Source organism: Lissotriton helveticus, chromosome 9 (assembly GCF_964261635.1).
Source record: "Lissotriton helveticus chromosome 9, aLisHel1.1, whole genome shotgun sequence".
NCBI lineage: Eukaryota > Metazoa > Chordata > Amphibia > Caudata > Salamandridae > Lissotriton > Lissotriton helveticus.
This window is the reverse complement of record NC_136070.1, coordinates 1,257,764,619-1,257,786,482: the sequence shown is the minus strand read 5'-3', so window position 1 is coordinate 1,257,786,482 and position 21,864 is coordinate 1,257,764,619. Positions and strand designations below refer to the sequence as shown.

The 21,864-nt window shown below is 49.1% G+C and overlaps 1 protein-coding gene across 1 annotated transcript in view; it reads left to right on the top strand.

The window, feature by feature from the left end:
- The window catches only part of PRKAR2A (protein kinase cAMP-dependent type II regulatory subunit alpha), a 610,052-nt gene extending 588,759 nt beyond the window's left edge, over positions 1 to 21,293 (top strand). Inside the window, exon 11 of the mRNA XM_078661792.1 lies at positions 14,110 to 21,293. Coding sequence (XP_078517918.1) covers positions 14,110 to 14,243 — 134 coding nt within the window. The 3' untranslated portion in view covers positions 14,244 to 21,293. The remainder of the gene's footprint in view (positions 1 to 14,109) is intronic.
- The last annotated feature ends 571 nt before the right edge of the window (positions 21,294 to 21,864 follow it).

Genomic DNA, 21,864 nt, shown 5'->3' with positions numbered 1-21,864 from the left:
CAAAGCACCATCTTACACCCAAACTTGTGCGCTCTCCACCTAAAATACCTCGAGATTGAACAGCAATAATTTAGTATTTTATCTTCCTCCTAAGGTCTGTTATGTCAACGTGGCAGCAATGCGCCCCTCAACTAACTAAATGCTAGAAAACTGTGAGATTCAGAATTTAAGAAACTAAATTAATTTTATTTGTTTGTATAATGGATTTTGAAGTCGAACCCTCATAAAGTTAGTTTACTGGGTGTTGGTCTTATCCGAAAGAGACTATTAGTTATAGATTTCTTACCTTAAAATTACCCCCAGGTGTCAGACTGGATCTGGAAATTTTTTCTTTAGCAGTACCCCTGCGCTTCGGTAGGTGGCGTCGGTCGACTCAGCATCCGTTGTTGAATGACATCACGGTGTCTACTTAGATGCCGCCCCTGCGCGCTCACATCCGTTTTCTTTTTCTGCACCAGCCAGCGCAGGTCCAGAGAGAGTAATACCCTTAGTCACTTTTGTCAACATTTTTTTCGAGTCGTTCGACTCGTGGTGCACGTAGGTAAATCCCATCGTCGGACCGGCTTCAAGCCTTGTGACTCCTGTCACAAGTTGATGTCAGTCACGGACCCGCACCTCGTGTGCCTCTGGTGCCTGGAGCGCAACCATGAGCCCGAAGACTTTGCGGAAGCAGTATCGAAAGTTTCTGTAGGCCCGGCAGTCCACTCCGCGCTGCTCGTGAGGGAGGTCGAGGGACCGGTTGCGGAGTCACCACCATCATTCCTCTTCGAAGTCTTCGTCAGCGGGTAAGTTGAAGCACAAGAAGGCAAAGAAGCACAGTCACTCTTCACCTTCACCCCGTCCATTGGCCCACAAAACACGGAAGGTCTTCGTCCTTCGGATCTGCCGGCGTAGCCTGCTGGGAAGACTTAGAGCTTCCTTTCCTTCCCGGGAGCTGGAGCGTCCCCAGCCCAGCTTTGTGCATTTTACGAAGCTCTCCACTCCATCTTTGGGCAGCCAGACTCAGCTAGCGCGCCTTCAGGCCCCGCGGACTTGGCTTGGGGGCTCTAGGCCTTCGATGCTGGCGGCTCCGGCCTCTGCACCGCAGGGCCCCCAGGGATCCAGATCGGTGCCGGTCGACCTCACGACAGCTCCCCTGGCAGAGATTCCTCTAACGACACCTCAGACACTTGTTGTGTCCCCAGCCGGCGTCAACCCCGGCCTTCCCCTCGTCTTGGATACAGAGCCGTTAACACCGGTACCAGCACTTGAGGGTACTTTTGTACTGCTGGTCTACCCTAGCCTCACTTATTGCTCTGAGTGGTGGCCAAAGGAGGGTGAGGAGGACTGGGAGGGGTCTGTTGACCCTCTGACAGACCAGCTTGAAGAACCGGACTGGAGAGAAGAGTTACGTGATGCCAGTGGCCTGGATACTTCCTCAGACCTTGGTATGCTTCTGCCCCCTACCGTGACTACGGAGGAGGGAGCTTCCTACGCAGTTGCTGAGGCCTTGGGCCTTGAGCTTCCTACGGTGGCGGTCAGGACTAACCTCCTGACTAAGGTGCTTCAACAAGCAGCAGCCTCTTTGGAGCCCTTGTTGCCTTTCAGTGAGGCCCTCACTGACGTCCTGAGTTCCTGATCCAAGCCAAGCGGCTCCTGTGGATAGAATGATCGCCGCCACCGGGGGACCCACTTTATCTCTCCCAACAACCTAGCCCCGAGAGCTTGGTGGTCCAAGCCTCCTCTTCGAAAGGAAGCACTTTCCCTAGAATTTCTCAAGATAGGGAATCCAAGAAGCTGGACTATTTTGGTAAGATGTTTTCTTCCGCCACCTTAGGACTGCGGTTGGTGAACACTGCATGTCTCTTGGGCCGTTACACACATTCTGTGTGGGACACGGTGGCGCAAGTGTTGCCACAGTGCCTGGCACAGTCCTTGGCCGTGCTCACCCGTGCTGTTGCTGAGGGTTGAGACGCAGCGAAGTTCAACATCCGGTGTGGGCTGTACACTGCCGACTCGCTGGGTAGCACGATTTCCACATCGGTAGCCCTGAGACGCTACGCCTGGCTGAGAACCTCTGGCTTCTCTGTGGATGTCCAATCTACCCTTTTGGACATGCCCTTTAATGGCCGTCGCCAGTTTGACGACAGGGTAGACAACTCGCTTGAGCGCTTCAAGGACTCTGGAGCTATGGCCAGGTCCTTGGGCCTTGCAGCGACCTTTCGCCCCTTTTGTGGCCACGGAAGGGGTGCCCCACCATGTCCCACCCAGGGCCACAGGGCCGCACAATCCACCCAGTCTCTGCGCATCCAGGGACGTGGATCTAGCCTGGTGAGTCCGAGGCCAGTCCACCAATGCCCTCTCTGCAGCTGCCTCCACACCTTCCTAGTCCAACCTTTCAGGGCCACCAGTTGCCAGTGGGCAGCAGGATCCGCCATCACCTCCCCCAATGGTACAACATCACGTCAGACACGTGGGTTTTGTAGATAGTCCGAAGGCGCTACTCCCTCCCCTTCGCGACTACCCCTTCCTCCATGCCACCAAAACTCAATCGCATGTCGGAGGATCACTTGGCCCTTCTCCGTCAGGAAGTTACGGCTCTCTTGGCCAAAGGAGCTATGGAGCGAGTCCCTGTGCCAGAAGTAGGTTGTGGTTGTTATTCCCACTACTTCCTGGTACCCAAGAAGGACAAAGGCGGGTGTCCTATCTTGGATTGCAGGGACGTCAACTGCTTCTTCCAGAAGGAGAAGTTCAAAGTGTTGACATTAGTTCAGGTCCTGTCTGCCCTCGACCCTGGAGACTGGATGGTAGTGTTGGACTTGCAGGACGCTTACTTCCACATCCCCGTCCTACGGTTCATGGTGGGCCACAAGCATTTTCAGTTTACTGTGCTCCCATTTGGCCTTACCAGCGCCCCTAGGGTGTTCATGAAAGTGATGGCGGTGGTCGCAGCTCATCTGCGCATATCATAGGTTTCAATCTTACCCTATCTCGACGACTGGCTGTTGAAGGCTAGCTCGCCCCAGGCTGGCTCCAGACTACGGCGGACCTCATGCACTCACTGGGGTTCACTATCAACGTGCCGAAGTTACACCTGATTCCCTCTCAGAAGCTCCTTTTCATCGGAGCCGTTCTGGATACAGCGCAGTTTTGGGCATATCCTCCCAAGCAGAGAGTCCGAGAATATTCGGGCTATGATACCGATGTTAAATCCTCTATCCCGGATTTCGGTGAGAATGACCCGGAGGCTGCTGGGCCTCATGACGTCCTGCATCCTGCTGGTGGATCATGCCAGAGGGCATATGCAGGCTCTACAGTGGGACCTGAAGTTTCACTGGGCGCAACATCAAGGGCATCATTCCGATCGCGTTCAGATCTCGGAGGGCACTGCACGCCACTTGAAGTGGTGGCTAAGGGACCAAAATTGGGTGAATGGCAAATCCCTCTCCCTTCCCCAACCAGAGTTCACAATGGTGACAGATGCGTCACTCCTGGGATGGGGCGGCCACATGGAAGAGGTGGAGATCCAGAAGCCTCTGGTCTCTGGCGGAGTCCGGGCTCCTTCAACCTTCTGGAGCTCTGGGCGATTCGCCTTGCACTGAAGGTATTTCTTCCTTCTGTCTAAGGAAGGGTAGTGCAGGTTTTCACTACACCACCACCATATGGCACTGCAACAAACGGGTGGGGTGGAGTCGTGGACCCTATGTCAGGTGGCACTTCGCCTTTGGACTAGGCTGGAACATCAGGGCATGTCCCTGGTGGTTCAACACCTGGCAGGTTTTCTTAACTCCAGGGCGGGCGAACTCAGTCACCGGTGCATGACGGATAACGAATGGCGTCTTCATTCGGAGGTGGTGCAAGGTCTCTTTCAGCAGTGGGGAGAGCCTTGGTTAGATCTGTTCGCCACCGAAGAGAACGCCCAATGTCCGCAGTTCTGCACGTTGGGATTTCCAAGCCTGAACTCGCTCGGTGACGCTTTTCGATGCGAGTGGAATTGCGGTCTTCTATATGCTTTTCCGCCTATACCACTTCTTCCCAGAGTGCTGAAGAAGATCAAGCGAGATCGGGCCCAAGTCATTCTTGTGGCTCAATACTGGGCACGGAAAGTCCGGTTTCCCGAGTTCTTGAACATGGCCATCGATCCTCCGATCAGCCTGCCTCTTCGGGAGGATCTTCTGATCCTCCCGAAGCAGGGGACGGTCCTCCACCTGAACCTGTCCAGTCTACACCTTGTGTGGCGATTGAGCGGCAACATTTGACAGCCTTCGACCTTCCTTCTGAAGTCTGTGATGTTATCTTGGTAGCCAGGCGTCCCGCCACTAAAACGATATATGCCTGCTGATGGAACAAATTTGTGGCATGGTGCACAGCTAAGGCTGTGGACCCCCTTTCGGCTCCTCTTTCTGAGGTTCTCTTGTTCCTCCTTTCTTTGGCCCTGCAGGGCTCTGCTCTGGGCACCCTAAAGGGCTACCTCTCAGCCATTTCAGCCTTTCTTAGGCTTCCTGATCAGCCTTCTCTTTTCAAGTTCCCTGTTGTAAATCGCTTCCTTAAGGGCATTACTCAACTTTTTTTTCCTGCTGTTCCCTTCGTAATGCCTCAGTGGGACTTGAACTTGGTTCTTACTTATCTTATGTGTTCTCCCTTTGAACCGCTTCATAACTATCCTCTCACCTCTCACTTCAAAGACTGCCATTCTGTTTGCCTTCACCTCTGTTCGCAGGGTGAGTGAGCTCCAGGCTCTTTCTTCGAAACCTCCTTTTCTAGCTGTTCATCCGGACAAGGTTGTCCTAAGAACCAGACCTTTTCTTCCCAAAGTGGTTACTTTCCACATTGGTCAAACCATCAGTTTGCCCACCTTCTTTCCGCATCCTTCTAAGGAGGAAGAGAGGCTCCACCGTCTGGATCCAAAACATGCACTTTCCTTTAATTTTGATTGCACAAAGCAATTCCGGGTTGATGACCAGCTCTTTGTTGGCTATGTGGGCGCCAAAAACAGTGAGGCCATACACAAACAGACCATCTCTAGGTGGGTCGTTTTGTGCATAAAGGCTTGCTATTCTTTGGCCAAGAAAGAGCTTCCAGTGGGACTTTGCGCCCATTCCACCAGTGCGACTGCAGCTACCTCTGCTTTGGGAGGTGGAGGCCCCCTCAATGACATCTGTAAGGCAGCTAAGTGGGCATCTCTGCACACGTTCACCAAAGATTACTACCTGGACACTCAAGTTCGGAGAGACTGCTTCTTTGGCCGTTCTTTTCTCCAGGACTTTCTGGTGTCAACTTAGTTTGCAGACCCACCTCCTGGGTTGGTATTCCTGAGGTGTCTATTCTACAGGTAAGGAATCTATAACTAATTGTCTCTTTCAAATGAACAAGTTACTTACCTTCAGTAACAATATATCTGTAGATCTGTTATGGATTCCTTACCACCCCACCCAACCTCCCCGTTCTGCGAACTTACTTCTAGGATTAAGGACTTCCTTTCAGGGCTTAAGTTTTGTGCACCAGTGGTCAGTGTCTTGCATGGCTCTGCGCTTCTGGCGTGGAATGTCTTGTAAAAGAACTGACATCAGTGCGTGAGGGTGTCGTCTAAGTAGCTACCGCGACATCGCCCCGCGGACCACAACGCCAACAACGAACACTTAGCAGATCGACGCCACCTTTCGACGCGCAGGGGTACTGCTGACGAAAAAATTCTCCGGATCCAGTCTGACGCCTGGGGGTAATTCAGGTAAGGAATCTATAACTAATCTAAGTCTTTTACAGATATATCGGTTCCGAAGGTAAGTGTTGGACCCGGCCTCATGGCGTGGTCCTACTCCCTCCGCATGGCGAGCCCAGAACGACATTGGCCCAGCATCGGGCAGCCCTTTTGCCCGACACTGCACGCCCCAACATTGCTGGTCAGGCCACCATCCCGGACCCCCGCTACCGACATGGCTCCATCGTGGGCTCCTCACGACCTAAGCATGAGGCCGCGCCCGACTCCATCTTGGGCCCACCACGTCACGGCCACGTGGCCTCTGCTCCGGCCCCGACCCCAGCGAAGCCCAGACATCGAGGCACCAAGATCCACCCAGGTGGTCGAGTGGCCACTCGACAGATCCCGGAGAACAGTGTGTTTCGATGGCCCTCCAGCCGTCCCCGGATGCCTGGTTTCGATCGCCCTCCGGCCTCCCTGGGCGCTGGCTCCACCCCCCTGCTGGGTGTCTGGACACCATCATCCCGGCCCCTCTGACCCCCAGGCGCGAGGGTCCGGACATCAAAGGACTCCAGTCCTATATCTGGGCCAGCCCTGGATTAGGACGTCAGTTGTATCCTGGACTGGAAGCCCTGCTGACGCTGTCACGGCCGACACCAGACGAACTCAGGTAACCTGAACCATCTGAGAGCCTGCTGGCGCTGCCGCGGCCTACCTTGCTGAACCATCTGAGAGCCTGCTGGCGCTGCCGCGGCCTACCTTGCCGAACCATCTGAGAGCCTGCTGGCGCTGCCGCGGCCTACCTTGCTGAACCCTCTGAGAGCCTGCTGGCGCTGCCGCGACCTACCTTGTTGAACCATCTGAGAGGCTGCTGGCGCTGCCGTGGCCTACCTTGCTGAACCACCTGAGGGCCTGCTGGCGCTGCCGCGGCTCGAACCCCTCGGAACCCCCCAGCTCGAGGATTGAGAGCTGTGCGTAGGGTATCCCTTCCTCCGCCCAGAACTAGACTGTCCCGCTACCTACCCCCTTTGCCGAGACTTTACGGATCCTTCGATCCATCTGTATATACTGCCAAGAACCAGCAACCTTTTCTACTTATAAAAGCTTAAGAACTTGATCTCTTGTGTGGTGTCCGTTTGTAGTGTTGTGATTACTTGGCTGTACGATCCTCGGAGAGGGCCCTCATTCCGGAGGCCCCTCCGTAACGCTCGGCTACTTCTCGAAGGAGAGGTGGACCTAGGGGTGGCCAGTCAGACCTCTTCTGCCTCCCCCGGGGTCGCCTTTCTAACATTGGTGGCAAGCGCCGGGATCCGAGCCCACGCAGATCGTGCAGAGAGTAATTCACTCACTACCAAGAAAAACCCACTACGACCATGAACACAGAATTCCAGAAAGAGAAAATGGAAGACTACAGTCACAAGGAGCTAAAGCAATTCTGCAAAGAGCTAGGCATCGCTACCACTGGCTTAAGCACCAAAGAAGACTTTAAATCGGCCCTGCAGGCATGGGTGGACGCCGGCAAGGCTCCACCCTCGAGTGAAGATAACCCGGGCCCTAACGGAGGCCCGGAGGCTGAGACGAACCCAGCGGGAGGGAGACCCGCAAACCCAGACACGGGCCTCTCCCACGAAGACGCCCGAGAACGAGAGAGGAACCGGCTCCACGAGTTGGATCTTGCTCGACTCAGACAAGAAGGAGAAATCCAACTGGCAGAAAGGAAGTTAGCCCTCGAGGAGAAAAAACTCATGCTCGAGCACGAGCGCGTCCTCAAAGAAATGGAACTTAAAGCTAAGGCAAACGAGTCTGCCATCGCCGGGGGTAAGACCTCGCCCCCGCCGGTGGACACGAAGGTGCACATACCCAAGGATGTCGTCAAAGAGTACTATAAGAACGACGACATCCAACAGTGGTTCAAAGCCAACGAGGTCGCCATGGCCGCCCATCGAGTACCCCTCAAGGACTGGGGCGCCGGCCTGTGGGGGAAGTTTATCAACGAAGGAAGGGACGCCCTGCTGGAGCTCCCTGATACCGAGATGACCTCGTACGAGCACATGAATATCGCCCTCCTCACTCGCTACAGACTCACCCCCGAGATGTACCGGCAGCGATTCAGAGACTGCAAGAAAATCCCCGGTACCACGTGGGTGGAGTACGTGAACTTTTACAGCAGAGCCTTCGAGGGGTGGGTCAGAGGCTGTCAGGCCACCACCTACCAGCAGTTGATCGACCTCATTCTATGGGAACATCTGTCCAATAATTGCTTCATCGAACTCCGGCAACACCTCCTCGACAGCAAATTGACTGAGCCACGAAAACTCGCTGTCGAGGCGGATAGATGGGTGAGCACCCGAGTACCCCGGAGTCCACTGGGAGACTATGGCCGGGGATCCCCGGGGAACCACCGACCACGAGGCGGCGGAGTAGTCCAGAGCCGGGGTCGAGACGTCCCCCAGGGGTCCTCCCCCACCTGCACGTCGCCATCCCTGGGCCAGAGAGGGGGCCCCCCAGCCAGACCGGGGCCCCGCCCGAACGTTACGTGCCACAGATGTCAGCGACTGGGTCATTATGCGAATGACCCCCTCTGCCCAATGAATCAGCGACCCGGCACCACCGGTCCCCCAACCCGCCAGATCGCGGCCGCCGCCCTGGGTGAAGAAAGGAGTGAGGAGGAGGACGACAACCCCGAGCAAGCCGAGTGGGAGCCCGCCGCAATGACCTTAGCATGCTTGGGTACCCACGACCTGATCCCCTGAGGCCCGATCCCCGGCAACACCAAGAAATACCGCCAGTGGGTCACCATCAATGGACGCCGGACCGAAGCCCTCCGTGACACTGGGGCCAGCGTGACAGCGGTCCGCTGCCATCTGGTGACCCCGGAACAAATCCTTCCTAACGTCCTGTGTCCAGTCCGGTCCGCAGATAACTCAGAGACTTTGTGCCAGATGGCCCGCATCCACTTCGAGTGGGGGGGAGTGTCGGGCGTGCTGAAAGTGACTGTCCGCGACGATGCCCCCGTGGACTGCCTCCTTGGGAACGACCTAGAAAGTTCCCCCTGGGCTAACGTCGAACGGAGAGAGCACCTGGGGATGCTAGGCCTTCCCGAGTGGGTCTGTGCGACCACCCGCTCCATGACCGCCCGAGCCGCCACCCCAGCGGGGGAAGCTCCCACCGAGGAGCCGGAGTGGCCCGCCCCTCCGCCGCCCCCGAGGACGCCGACCCCGAACACGGCCCCCAAGGGCCCGACCAAGAAAATCTCACCGAGCGCGACCACCTCCCGGAACTCGCCCAATGGCGCCAAGACGGTGGCCCCACCCGCGAACAGTTCCAGCAGGAACAGAAAACCTGCCCCTCCCTCGAAGGGATTCGACAGCAAGCCGCTACCCAAGCAGCTGGAGACCCCGCGGGGTCCCACTGGATCTATTGGGACAACAACCTCCTCTACAGTGAACAAAAGATTGCTGAACTAGGGGCCGGCCGGGTACTGATCGTACCCCTCCGATTCAGAGATTTCCTCCTGAACTTAGCACATGATGTGCCCCTCGCCGGGCACCTGGGGCAGGACAAAACTTACAGCCGCCTGGTGACCCATTTCTTCTGGCCAAAGATGCGCACCGATGTGCTTAACCACTGCAGGACCTGCCCGATCTGTCAAGCCAGCGGGAAGAGCGGGGGGGAAAGTCAAAGCCCCGCTCCAGCCATTCCCCGTGGTGACTACCCCCTTCGAGCGAGTGGGGATAGACATCGTAGGGCCCCTGGACCCTCGATTCTTGCAGGGGCACCGCTTCATCCTCGTCCTGGTTGACCATGCTACCCGCTATCCCGAAGCCATTCCCCTCCGAACCATCACAGCCCCCGTGGTGGGCCGAGCCCTCATGAGCATCTTCTCCCGAGTCGGCTTCCCCCGAGAAGTCGTGAGTGATCGAGGCTCCAACTTTATCTCGAAGCATATGCGGTCCCTATGGCAACAGTGCGGGGTCGCCTATAAATTCACCACCCCGTACCATCCCCAAGGAAATGGACTAGTGGAACGATTTAACAGAACATTGAAGGGGATGATCAAGGGCTTAGAAGAACCCCTCCGGCGCAAATGGGATGTCCTGCTACCTTGCCTCCTGTTCGCCTACCGAGAGGTACCCCAGAAGTCCCTGGGGTTCAGCCCCTTTGAACTCTTGTACGGACACCCGGTCCGAGGCCCCCTCAGCCTGGTCAAGGAAGGCTGGGAGACAGCAGTTCGAGAAGCCCCACCCGATGTCTACCGGTACCTCCTGACCCTCCGCAATCAGACTCGGAAGTTCCGGGAACTTGCCGAGGCCAACCTGGAGGCTAGTCAGGAGGAGATGAAACGCTGGTATGACCAGAACGCCTCGTCCATCGAATTCGAGCCGGGCCAGCAGGTCTGGGTCATGTCCCCGGTCGAGCCTTGTGCCCTCCAGGACAAATGGACGGGGCCCTTCAAAGTGGTGGAGCGCAAGAGCCCAGTCACCTATCTGGTGGACATGGAGTCCCCCTGGAATCCCCTCCGGGTTCTGCACGCTAACCGGCTCAAGCCACACTTTGCACGCACTGAACTGAGCCTGCTGCTAGCGACCGATGACGGAGCTGAGGACGACTCCGAACCCCTACCAGATCTCCTCAGCACCACCGAGAAAGACGGCTCCATCGAAGGGGTCACGCTCTCCTCTTCCCTGACCGCAGAGCAGCAACAGGACTGCCGGAAGCTGCTGGGGCAGTTTGCGGATCTGTTTTCCCTCACTCCGGGGGTCACCCTGTGGTGTGTCCACGATGTAGACACAGGAGACAGCCCGCCTGTAAAACACCGAGCTTTTCGAGTACCCGACCGGGTCCGGGCCTGCATCCAATCCGAAGTGGCCAAGATGTTAGCTCTGGGGGTAGTCGAACCCTCCAACAGTCCCTGGGCCAGTCCCGTTGTCCTGGTCCCTAAAGACCCCCCCCCCCCCGGAGCCGCTCCGGAGCTCCGGTTCTGTGTTGACTACAGGGGACTGAATGCCGTCACCAGGACCGACGCCCATCCCATCCCCAGGGCGGATGAATTGATCGATCGCCTAGGGGCCGCCAAATATCTCAGCACCTTCGATCTCACGGCGGGGTATTGGCAGATTGGCCTTACCCCTGGTGCACAGGAGCGATCGGCCTTCTCGACACCAGATGGCCACTATCACTTCAAAGTGATGCCCTTCGGCATGAAGAACGCACCCGCAACCTTCCAGAGACTAGTGAACCAAGTGCTGGCCGGTCTAGAGGAGTACAGCGCCGCCTATCTCGACGACATTGCAGTGTACAGCCTCCACTGGGATGAGCACCTGACCCACCTCTGGACAGTCCTGACGGCCCTTCGGCGGGCCGGACTCACCATCAAAGCCAGTAAGTGCCAGATAGGCCAAGGGTCCGTGACCTATCTGGGACACCAAGTGGGGAGCGGCCAAGTGGCTCCCCTCCAACCAAAGATAGACACTATCCGGGCCTGGGAGCCCCCGGTCACCCAAACAGCCGTCCGCGCCTTCCTGGGGCTCACCGGATATTATCGGCGATTCATAAAGAACTACGGGAGCATTGTGGGGCCCCTCACAGAACTGACCTCAAAGAAACTACCACAGAAGGTGCACTGGACCCCCGAGTGCCAGGCAGCCTTTGAAACTCTGAAGACTGCCATGTGCACCGCCCCTGTGCTCCAGGCCCCCGACTACAGCAGAGAGTTTGTGGTCCAAACCGACGCCTCAGAGCACGGCATCGGGGCGGTCCTGTCCCAAGTTAACTCCGAAGGCATCGACCAGCCTGTGGCCTTCATCAGCCGACGCCTACTGGCCCGAGAGCAGCGATGGAGCACCATCGAGAGGGAAGCCTTCGCCGTGGTGTGGGCCCTCAAGAAGCTCCGGCCCTACCTCTTCGGCACCCACTTCCGAGTACAGACCGACCACCGGCCCCTGCGGTGGTTGATGCAGATGCGGGGAGAAAACCCGAAACTGCTGCGCTGGTCCATTTCGCTACAGGGGATGGACTTCACTGTGGAGCATCGCCCCGGCAACGACCACGCCAATGCTGACGGCCTGTCCCGATTCTTCCGCCTCGGCGAGGAGAATCCCCAAGAAGATGGGTGACTCTCCCCTGCCTTCAGCTGGGGGGGACGCGTGTTGGACCCGGCCTCATGGCGTGGTCCTACTCCCTCCGCATGGCGAGCCCAGAACGACATTGGCCCTCCACCCAGCATCGGGCAGCCCTTTTGCCCGACACTGCACGCCCCAACATTGCTGGTCCGGCCACCATCCCGGACCCCCGCTACCGACATGGCTCCATCGTGGGCTCCTCACGACCTAAGCATGAGGCCGCGCCCGACTCCATCTTGGGCCCACCACGTCACGGCCACGTGGCCTCTGCTCCGGCCCCGGCCCCAGCGAAGCCCAGACATCGAGGCACCAAGATCCACCCAGGTGGTCGAGTGGCCACTCGACAGATCCCGGAGAACAGTGTGTTTCGATGGCCCTCCAGCCGTCCCCGGACGCCTGGTTTCGATCGCCCTCCGGCCTCCCTGGGTGCTGGCTCCACCCCCCTGCTGGGTGTCTGGACACCATCATCCCGGCCCCTCTGACCCCCAGGCGCGAGGGTCTGGACATCAAAGGACTCCAGTCCTATATCTGGGCCAGCCCTGGATTAGGACGTCAGTTGTATCCTGGACTGGAAGCCCTGCTGACGCTGTCACGGCCGACACCAGACGAACTCATCCCCGGTAACCTGAACCATCTGAGAGCCTGCTGGCGCTGCCGCAGCCTACCTTGCTGAACCATCTGAGAGCCTGCTGGCGCTGCCGCGGCCTACCTTGCTGAACCATCTGAGAGCCTGCTGGCGCTGCCGCGGCCTACCTCGCCGAACCATCTGAGAGCCTGCTGGCGCTGCCGCGGCCTCCCTTGTTGAACCATCTGAGAGCCTGCTGGCGCTGCCGCGGCCTACCTTGCTGAACCACCTGAGGGCCTGCTGGCGCTGCCGCGGCTAGAACCCCTCGGAACCCCCCAGCTCGAGGATTGAGAGCTGTGCGTAGGGTATCCCTTCCTCCGCCCAGAACTAGACTGTCCCGCTACCTACCCCCTTTGCCGAGACTTTACGGATCCTTCGATCCATCTGTATATACTGCCAAGAACCAGCAACCTTTTCTACTTATAAAAGCTTAAGAACTTGATCTTTTGTGTGGTGCCCGTTTGTAGTGTTGTGATTACTTGGCTGTACGATCCTCGGAGAGGGCCCTCATTCCGGAGGCCCCTCCGTAACGCTCGGCTACTTCTCGAAGGAGAGGTGGACCTAGGGGTGGCCAGTCAGACCTCTTCTGCCTCCCCCGGGGTCGCCTTTCTAACAGTAAGTAACTTGTTCATCTGTAAGAGACATATATTTGTTATAGATTCCTTACCGCCCCGTCCATCTTCTCCGCTGTGCGAACTGACTTCTAGAGTAAGGTACTCCCTTTCAGGGCCCTTGTTATGTGCACCAGTCGTCAGTGTCTTGCATGGCTCTGTGCTTCAGGCATGGAATATCGTGTAAAGAACGGACGTCAGCGCGCAGGGGCGGAGTCTAAGTAGAAATCGCAAAGTCACTCCAGCGACAACGACGGACACAGTTGACCGATGCGCAGGGGTACTGCTAAAGAAAAAATCTCCGGATCCAGTCTGACGCCTGGGGGTAATTCTAAGGTAAGGAATCTATAACTAATTTATGTCTGTTACAGATATATCGTTACCGAAGGTAAGTAACTTGTTCTTTAATTTCATTTTGTCCTCAAGATCATTTTGATCCATTAATTTTATGTTTCCTGTACTTCTACATAGACATTTTTCGTTTGAGACCTTGGATTTTAAACCGTGATTCTGCTTTGTGTGCTGCGGAGGTAGTGTCTGATACTGGATTTTTGTGCTTTACAAATAGAGTACGAGTATGTATACGAGAGAGGTAAGAAGGCACATCTTTGTCTTCCTATAGCCATTTCAGGCCTTGGGCCTCAATTCGTTGTATTGTAGGCTGTCAAATGCCAAATGATGATTAATACAGTTAGGTAAATTAATTGCTGCAATGTTTTAGGTACTCCTACAGATAGATGTAGCTCTGTCGGCGACCTCATGTTACCGCTACAGTGTCCTGTTTGAAGTCATCCAGTAATCTGCCCCCCATGCGCTTTAGTCACACGTTTGGTAATTGAGCCAAGTATCAGTTTTACCATGAATGTATTTTTTCATGATTAAAGTTGATGTCGTTGCTTCAACTGTTAATAAAACTGCACTGTACTTTATTTAACATTTGAAAACATTCTCCGATATATTAAATCTGTGATAAATGTGATACTTTGATTTTGAAAGCAAGTCGATTTGATTTCACAAAATTTGCCATGTTATTTAAAATGTGTATGTGCATCTTTTTCTGTTTTTTTTAAATAGTTATGGATGTGCAGGCATTCGAAAGGTTGCTTGGACCCTGTATGGACATTATGAAAAGGAATATTTCTCATTACGAGGAGCAGCTGGTGTCATTGTTTGGTTCCAGCTTGGACATAAAGGATCCAGAGAATTAAGGCACCCCATACCTCAGTGCCTTCCTAGTAAAAGACAGAGAAGAGCCTCTTATCTGCATCACAACACACAAGGAAAATGGGCACTACGGAACAGTTACTACTACCGTCGTTATGGGCATTTTGCAAAAAGAAAATAGTCTCAGCACAGGATGGTAGGGGTTCAACCTGTGCCTCCACTTTGCTGCTGAACTCACATTATTAGACCTACTAGTATTTATAAAATAAGAGGGGCATGGACCTTTCTTTCACTCGCCTGGTTCAAATGGCATGTCACTCCAACCATTTAAGTGCCTGATACAAAGCCCAAAGTATTACAAAATAGTAACTAACCCCAAGAGGTTTTCAACAAACTTTTACATCTACAGAAATGTTTTCTATAATAGACTGTTCATAATATTGTAAGTACAATTCCTACGTTTCTGTGCCGAAGTGACAAAGGTTTGAATGTTGAGCTGTACGATATATGTTTAATAAGAACTGCAGTTAGCCAGCGTAAAAAAAGAAAAGACTCACTTAAGGATAAATTATAATGAAAACACTATTTTAATAAGTGTTGTAATGGTACTTGCGATGAATGGTTATAGTCTGACTAGGAGGAGGGGTATATTTCTCTATAAATGTTGAAGTTTAATTCACGCTAACAAGTGGCCTTTTTGGCTTTTATACAAATATCGTCCCATTGCCCAAGTCGTCTTCTAGCACACATGTCCAGAAGGCAATCTTCAGTTTTGTATAATAATTAGTTTACTTCATATCTGTATCTGTTTTATTCAGATTTTCTGTCACTAAAGAAATATATTCCTCCTTCTTACAATTATCCTTTAGTGCTCGCTCTATTTCTCCCTGCAATTGATTATTTTTAAAACATTTTTAAAGAAAACAAACTATTTTGTAATTTTAAGAAATGTCTATTGCAGGTTGCCCTCCTTTTTTCTTTTTCATGCCTTGTCAACTATATTTTCAAATCTAAAGATTACAAATGTTGGCAACATTTTGCTTTTCATTGATGTGCTTTAGAATAATTTACAGTTATGACATCTTTCGGCCTATTTTTCACTCACTATTATTGTCACATAAATGTGTATTAGGCATTATAGTTCACCGTATGGTAGTCAACGTATTTAAGCACTGGAAAGTCTGATTATCGATTTTGATACATAGTTGACTTACAGTATTGCCCCAAATATGATCCTGAAACATTACTAACAGGGCAAAATGCCCCAGAAATATATATAACTAGAATAATTCCCAGAAGTGAGTTGGTCTGTGCACAAAATATTGTGTTTCCATCCTCCCACCTCATGAGAAATCTTGCATTTCACTAATGTATCTGGGTCCGTGAGAGGAATCATGGATTGATTCCAGTAATAAATAGTAACAGTATATGAACGTTTTTCTCAAGTTAAAGGAATCAGGTTGTGGTATGCTGGTGTAGGACTTCTGAACTGTTGCTGGATTCCCAACTTTTTTGTGGCTTTTCAGTGACAACTATGCCACGTGACTGATTTTATCCGTTTCAAACTGCATAATTTGTCGTCCTTATTTATACGTCTTGTTAAAACTACTACTTTAGAATTAATGTTTGCTCCAAGGCATTCCATTTTTCACTTGCTTTTGTCTGATCTGTTCTGTTTGAGGAGATTTGGACCAGTTGCACAAGAAAGATTTAGGCTACTCAGCTCTATTCGATGCGCACTGCTTTCTTTGATAGTTACAGCTACTTGCTGTGATGGATCTTCCGTTGTCAATCAGGCTTTTCCCACTCTCTCTTCTGCACTTTTCTGCCTAAAGCTGTTACCAGGAGCTTCCCAGAGCCCTTCGAAAATCATCATGAATCTCCTGGGTCCAGTTTCCGTCATTTTCTGCCTCAAGGTTTTCTCTTAATTACAGTTGTAAATTTCTCCTAAAGGTCTCGTCTTTGAACAAAGCATGAAGCAAGAGTCCTTCTGGAGTTGCAAGTGGAATCTGGGGGCATTTATAAAGGTCTTATTAACAAATAGGAATACCTAACTCTTTTTCCCAGCTATCAACCGGGCAGAAACCTGAATTACTTTTGCCACATTGTAAATATTTGTATGCAAAACATTTATGGCTTGTACTGTTAGTCCTGTCTTTAGATTCGTTTTCCAGCCAGTGCAAACTGAACACACAATGCTATGTAGATCTCCTGAGTGACAAAAGGGATCCAAGAGACTGACATTGTCAATGATTTCTACTTTTCTTTGATTGGATATTAAAATATTACTTTTAAAGTCTAGTTTATGTTGTGCTCCCAATTAGTTCTGAAAAGTAATTATACCAGGTCCATTCACTCAGAATGTGAATAGTGTTCCTGCTGCTTGAGTAATTAAGATTTGCCCAGGAAAGAGAATTGTAGAGATTGAAAACAGATCTGGTTTTCCAGGAGTTTGCAATTGTGTTGCCGCCCTGTGTTCTCTGAGCGCACAAGCTGCTGAAATCTGCTCGGTGCTCTCAAGATTTTAAATCGTTTGTAGCCACCAAGGCTTCTTAACTCTACAGTAAATTATCACTGCACTGTCTTCTGTTTTATTATGAAATATGTTTAGTGATTGTGATCTTAACAATACAGGAATACTACATTGTGTATTTTGACGAAAGTACACATTATTTACCTAATAGAAACATAATGTACAATGAAAACCTTCATTCACCTCCGGGTATTGAAGAGCCTGATCCCCCTCTTATCAAACACTTTTTCACTTATTCCTGAGCAGTCCCTAAAGCAAACCGTCTCAACTAAAGCTCTCGACATTTTTTCAGAATGGCAGTCACCCTAGTCTTTTCTTATCCCCATTCTATGATGCTATTTATTGGCTTACATCTGTGTTGTTGTGATGGTTTTACTTGCTGTGCTACTTTTCTTGTTATATTGTTAATTTCACCCCTACCTGCCTGTTATGCTGCAGTTTATCCAGGCGTTCATCAGACCCACATGCAAGGTGGGGCTTGTACTTGACTTTTGTCCTGTAAGCTAGAGCTATACACTGAGCTGCTTCTTTGCAGACTATTTTTAATACATTTTTTCTGTTTCAAACTGTTCTTTCCCTGTTGGCCTATTTTGGATCCAGGCTTAATGACATCGTAGCTGCATTATCTTGTAATGTCCCTAGACATCTTCTGAGTTTTTAACCTAAGTCTGACATTTAGGAATAATAGTGCTGGGCATCTTCTCTGAGTTTTCTGTCTCCTTAGAGTGCCGTTTCAGTTTTCTGAAATCTTTTGCTTTGCATCATAAATATTCCGGTTGATATCCAAATCCCACATTGTTTGCTAATTTTTCCAACCAATAATACAGTAAGTTGTTTTGCAAGTTTTGACACCCCGTTGTATGGTGGGCATATACAAGCACAAGAGGTTCTGAAGGCCTTTATTGAATTAGTTAAGCAAATGTTTTTATTTTGCATATGTAGCATTGGCTTTCAAACCACAAACTTATTGAGATCTATATGCTGAATCATGTTTTTCAAAAGTAGAAAGCCTTTCTTTTTCCCTTGTTACCCGCAATTGCACCATTACATGGTAAACATTTTTAGCTCTTTCTTTTCTCTTGCACATCTTGTTTAGAAAAACTAACAAATTTAATATCACCAAGTAGGTGGAAGGGTTTATAGATTTTATGTTGCTTTTGACAGTTTAGTAACAATAATCCACCATGGTCTAGGGGAGGTGGTGGATTAGGAAATGTTTGAGACTTCACTTCATGCTGTGAACTCCCAATTATTTATTCTTATTTGGGGTCGCAAATAGCCTCTACCCTAATGTTTTCTCATGTTTGTGATCAAACTTACTTGGAACACTGAGAGAAACACAGACCCATATAAGTAATTCCAGAAAACTGCAGTGATTGATGGAATGCATTTCGTATATTTGCTTTTTCTTTTCCGTTAGGCTACAGACCCAGAACTATTGTCCTATAATAACCGCCAAAGAAACGGAGGAAGTTCTCTTAATATTACTTCTGAACTTTCTCTTCACTGTGTTTTTGAAATTCCATCTAACCCTGAAAATCTGTTTCCCTGTATTGTTTCCCTGGTCTCACTGATGCTTTTTGGATGGACATCTTAAGAGAACAGAATTAGAGCAGGCTAGTGCTGTAACTCTACTACATGCAAGAAATCTAGATCTTTTTCTTCTGAATAAGCCACCTACAAAAAAAGAAAGTTATTCTATCTTGTGGGATCAGTTATGTTCCTCTCTCTTCCAAGGGTTTAAAGTCTACCCAGATAGATAATCAACATGTTTTGCTTCCCTCAGCAAGTGTCTCTTGGAAAGCTGTTTAGGAAGTTGCTATTTGAATTATACCGACTACTGACCCTTTATGTTTCTGCTGATGTCAGAATCTAAAACTGCTTGGTTGCTTTCTAAACTAGATTGGATTCTTAGGGAAGATAATATGCTATAAATAAACAATTTGCCTGTACAGATTTTCTCCAGTTCTTGACATAGATTACCAACTGTTAAAACTTTGGATACTCCTTTTGTTCTCTGCTACAGCAGAATTTAGATCTTAAGATTATGTTACAAACCCTTTGGATATAGGTTTAGAATGTGTTTTGTATCTATATTATAACATCACCATTATGAAAGAAAGTTGGTAGTATGTGTTGAGAATTTCATGTTGGAGAAAATGTTACAGGTAAGTGTAGTTGCTTCATGCCTGCTACAACTTCAAAGGTTCGTTTTTACATGTAAATGTCAGTACATCATCAGTGGGACAAGATGCTGAATGTTTACTTCACTTTGCACCAACATTCTATTCCTTCTCAGCAAAAGATTCGATTTGTGCATATTTTATTGTACTAGCTAAAATAACACTTTTAGTTCTCATTAGAAAAACTGTGGTGTGTTCACCATTGGGGTATTTTCGAGTTTTATCTACTTTTACTGAAGTAGTATAATGATTGCTCTCTTTATAATCAGTTCTGCATTAAACAAAACAGCCAAATTCCAGAAAAAATTGTATTCATGGTTTTAATGTTTTATTTGAGACTCCCAGCATTCCACGCCATCTGTCACAAGAAGCCAAGCATACGTGTATTTCAGTAGGTGCTCATTACTTGATATTTAGTCAAATGTTCTGTCCTGTCTCACGTGCTAATGTTTGGTAAAGGAGGGCCAGGTATGCGTTGAAACGCCTACATGTTCACACAAGCAGTGGTGGATGGGAGAGTGTGCCTTGACCATAACAGCTGATCTTACTTGAAGAAACACAATTTATTGGAGTAAAAATGCCATTACATCTTCGTACAAAATAGTCCCTTTTCCATTCACTTATCTGTCAAAGGTAAGTTGGTTATTCAAGTCATATTAAATGTCGCATTTTTCTATTTTTGGTACTTATTTGTGAAGTTGATTCTTTTCTCAGTAAATATTAGCATGGAGAGTTCCTCCTTCCACAAACAGGATTGCAAATTGCTTAATGATATTATGTACTGGGAGAGGCAAATATGAGAATTCAGCAGCAAAGTGGCTAAAGAGATTGTGTCGTCAAGAGACTTTTTGAAATATTTCCGACTTGGTTTGTGATTTTTGTGAAGTGAGAGGAGCCTTTAGTGGTTAATGGTGTCCTTACACATGATACTCGTTTTTCATCTGGCACACGTTTTACAATGCATTAAAGCACACAAAATGGATACTGTTGATTTAAAAGAAATGTGCAGTTTTGCTGAGTATTAAAAATGGAATGCCAGCTTTTTTCTTTCGCTTCAAGTTAGCTGTAACTGAATGTTTCATTTTTTACATATTTGTACATCCATTCAGACAAAATACAATTTTTTGTTTTCACTCCACTTAGTCTTTATTTGCTAGTAAATATGTTCCAAGTCCTACTGCATGTTTGACTTGAGGAGGCCTTCCTTTTGATTAAGTATTTGTACATCCTACAGGGCTAAAGTTAAAAAAGTGCAAGAGAACAGTCACTACCATCAACATGGAAAAGTTTATGTACATGAAGGCTTTGTAGTATCCCTGTTTCAAGCAAAATATGCACTATTTTTATTTTATTTGTGTGCGATATTTCCTAAAGATGCTACCTCAAGCTTGAAAATGCTTTGTAGTTCATTTGGGTTTTTGCCTAATTCTTCAATACTGGAAATTCGTATGTTGCCTTCAGATATTTTGTTTAGTTCTTAAGCCTTCTGGTTCCCCTCTTGTGTACACTGGTAAACTATCTCATTCTCACTCGACAGCATTATCATTCACTGAATCTTCAACAGTTACAATATTGTACTGTACATGCATTATAGCTCCTGCACTTAAGCATGAACATATTTTTATTAATAAATGCAGACACAATGTACCCTACTTTGCACAATTGTGCATGTTTTTTGTTGTTTAAATCCTTGTCAGGTATTCCTAAATGCAAAACTTAGTTACATAGAGTTACAAAGAAGGCAGCATTTCTCTGTGAACAAAAAGGTCGAGTTAGTTAACTCCGTGTGGCATACAACGCAGAACACTGCAATTCACTCAATCATTTGCAGAAGTAGCTCCAGAAGAATGTGGCAGACATGTTCACTTTCGAAGTGACTGTGCAGACAGTTGGCGCTGTATTTCACCAGACATCTAATATTACGAAATGCAGGTTTCTTTTTTGCCACGCGCGTCTCATTAAGGAAGTGAGACTGGTTTGTCTAAATAGTATTTTTGCTATTTTATTTCTGGAAAGGATAGTGTTATTTTCCATTTATCCTTTTGATATCAATAGTTTTCTAATTTTGTGTTATTTTCTGACGAGTTTCCTCAATACATTTTTTACAACAAAATCAAACACATTTTCTTTTATTCTTTTTGAAAAAGTGAGTTTATTCCTAAAAGAACAACATCTTATTTGGATGCTATATGGCTCTTGCTGTCACTGAACCAGGATACTGAAGAGCTACGTGTCGTCTTTTTTTCTAAAAACACTGCAAGCTGTGCTTGATAGACCCCGGTAACCGAATACCAAAGTTCAGAAAAGATGAGGAATGTTTTACGTCTCAAAAACACCAACGTTTTAAAATAAACATGCATTTGAAATATTGTTTTACAGACTCGTGTATTTCTATGGTTTTTATGAGGAAATGTTGATTTGTATATTGGAAGCTACTGCTAATTTTCCATTTGAGTTTCTATTACGTTGCAGGTGCCTACAGCAGCAGTGTGTGTGTGTTGATTCCAACTCAACAATTAATCTTTCTGAAGCTGATAAATTGAGTAACATTGAGCAAGGTTGTACCATTTAAGAGACAATACAATGTGTTGTATGCTATATGGTCAGTATTTCTACTAAACACTGGATTATTGTAATTGCCCTTTGGGGGATCTTAAATGAATGAATGAAGAACTTGTAGCGTACACAGCCACTTGCAATTGAGCATCTTGGCGCTGACATCAATACAAAAAAAGAATGGCCCTTCCTTATCACTTAAAAACAGTGACTTGCCTGCCCTTGATTTTGGATCACGTTACAAAAAAAATACTTAAATATGTAACTTCTATTTAGTAACAAATATATAAATGGTAGCCTATCCTAAGGCTTTGCAGGCCAATTCTTGTTTGCTCTTTTTTTAAACAATCCAAATTATGCATTAAAAATGTCACTAATCTTAGGAAAGAGTCT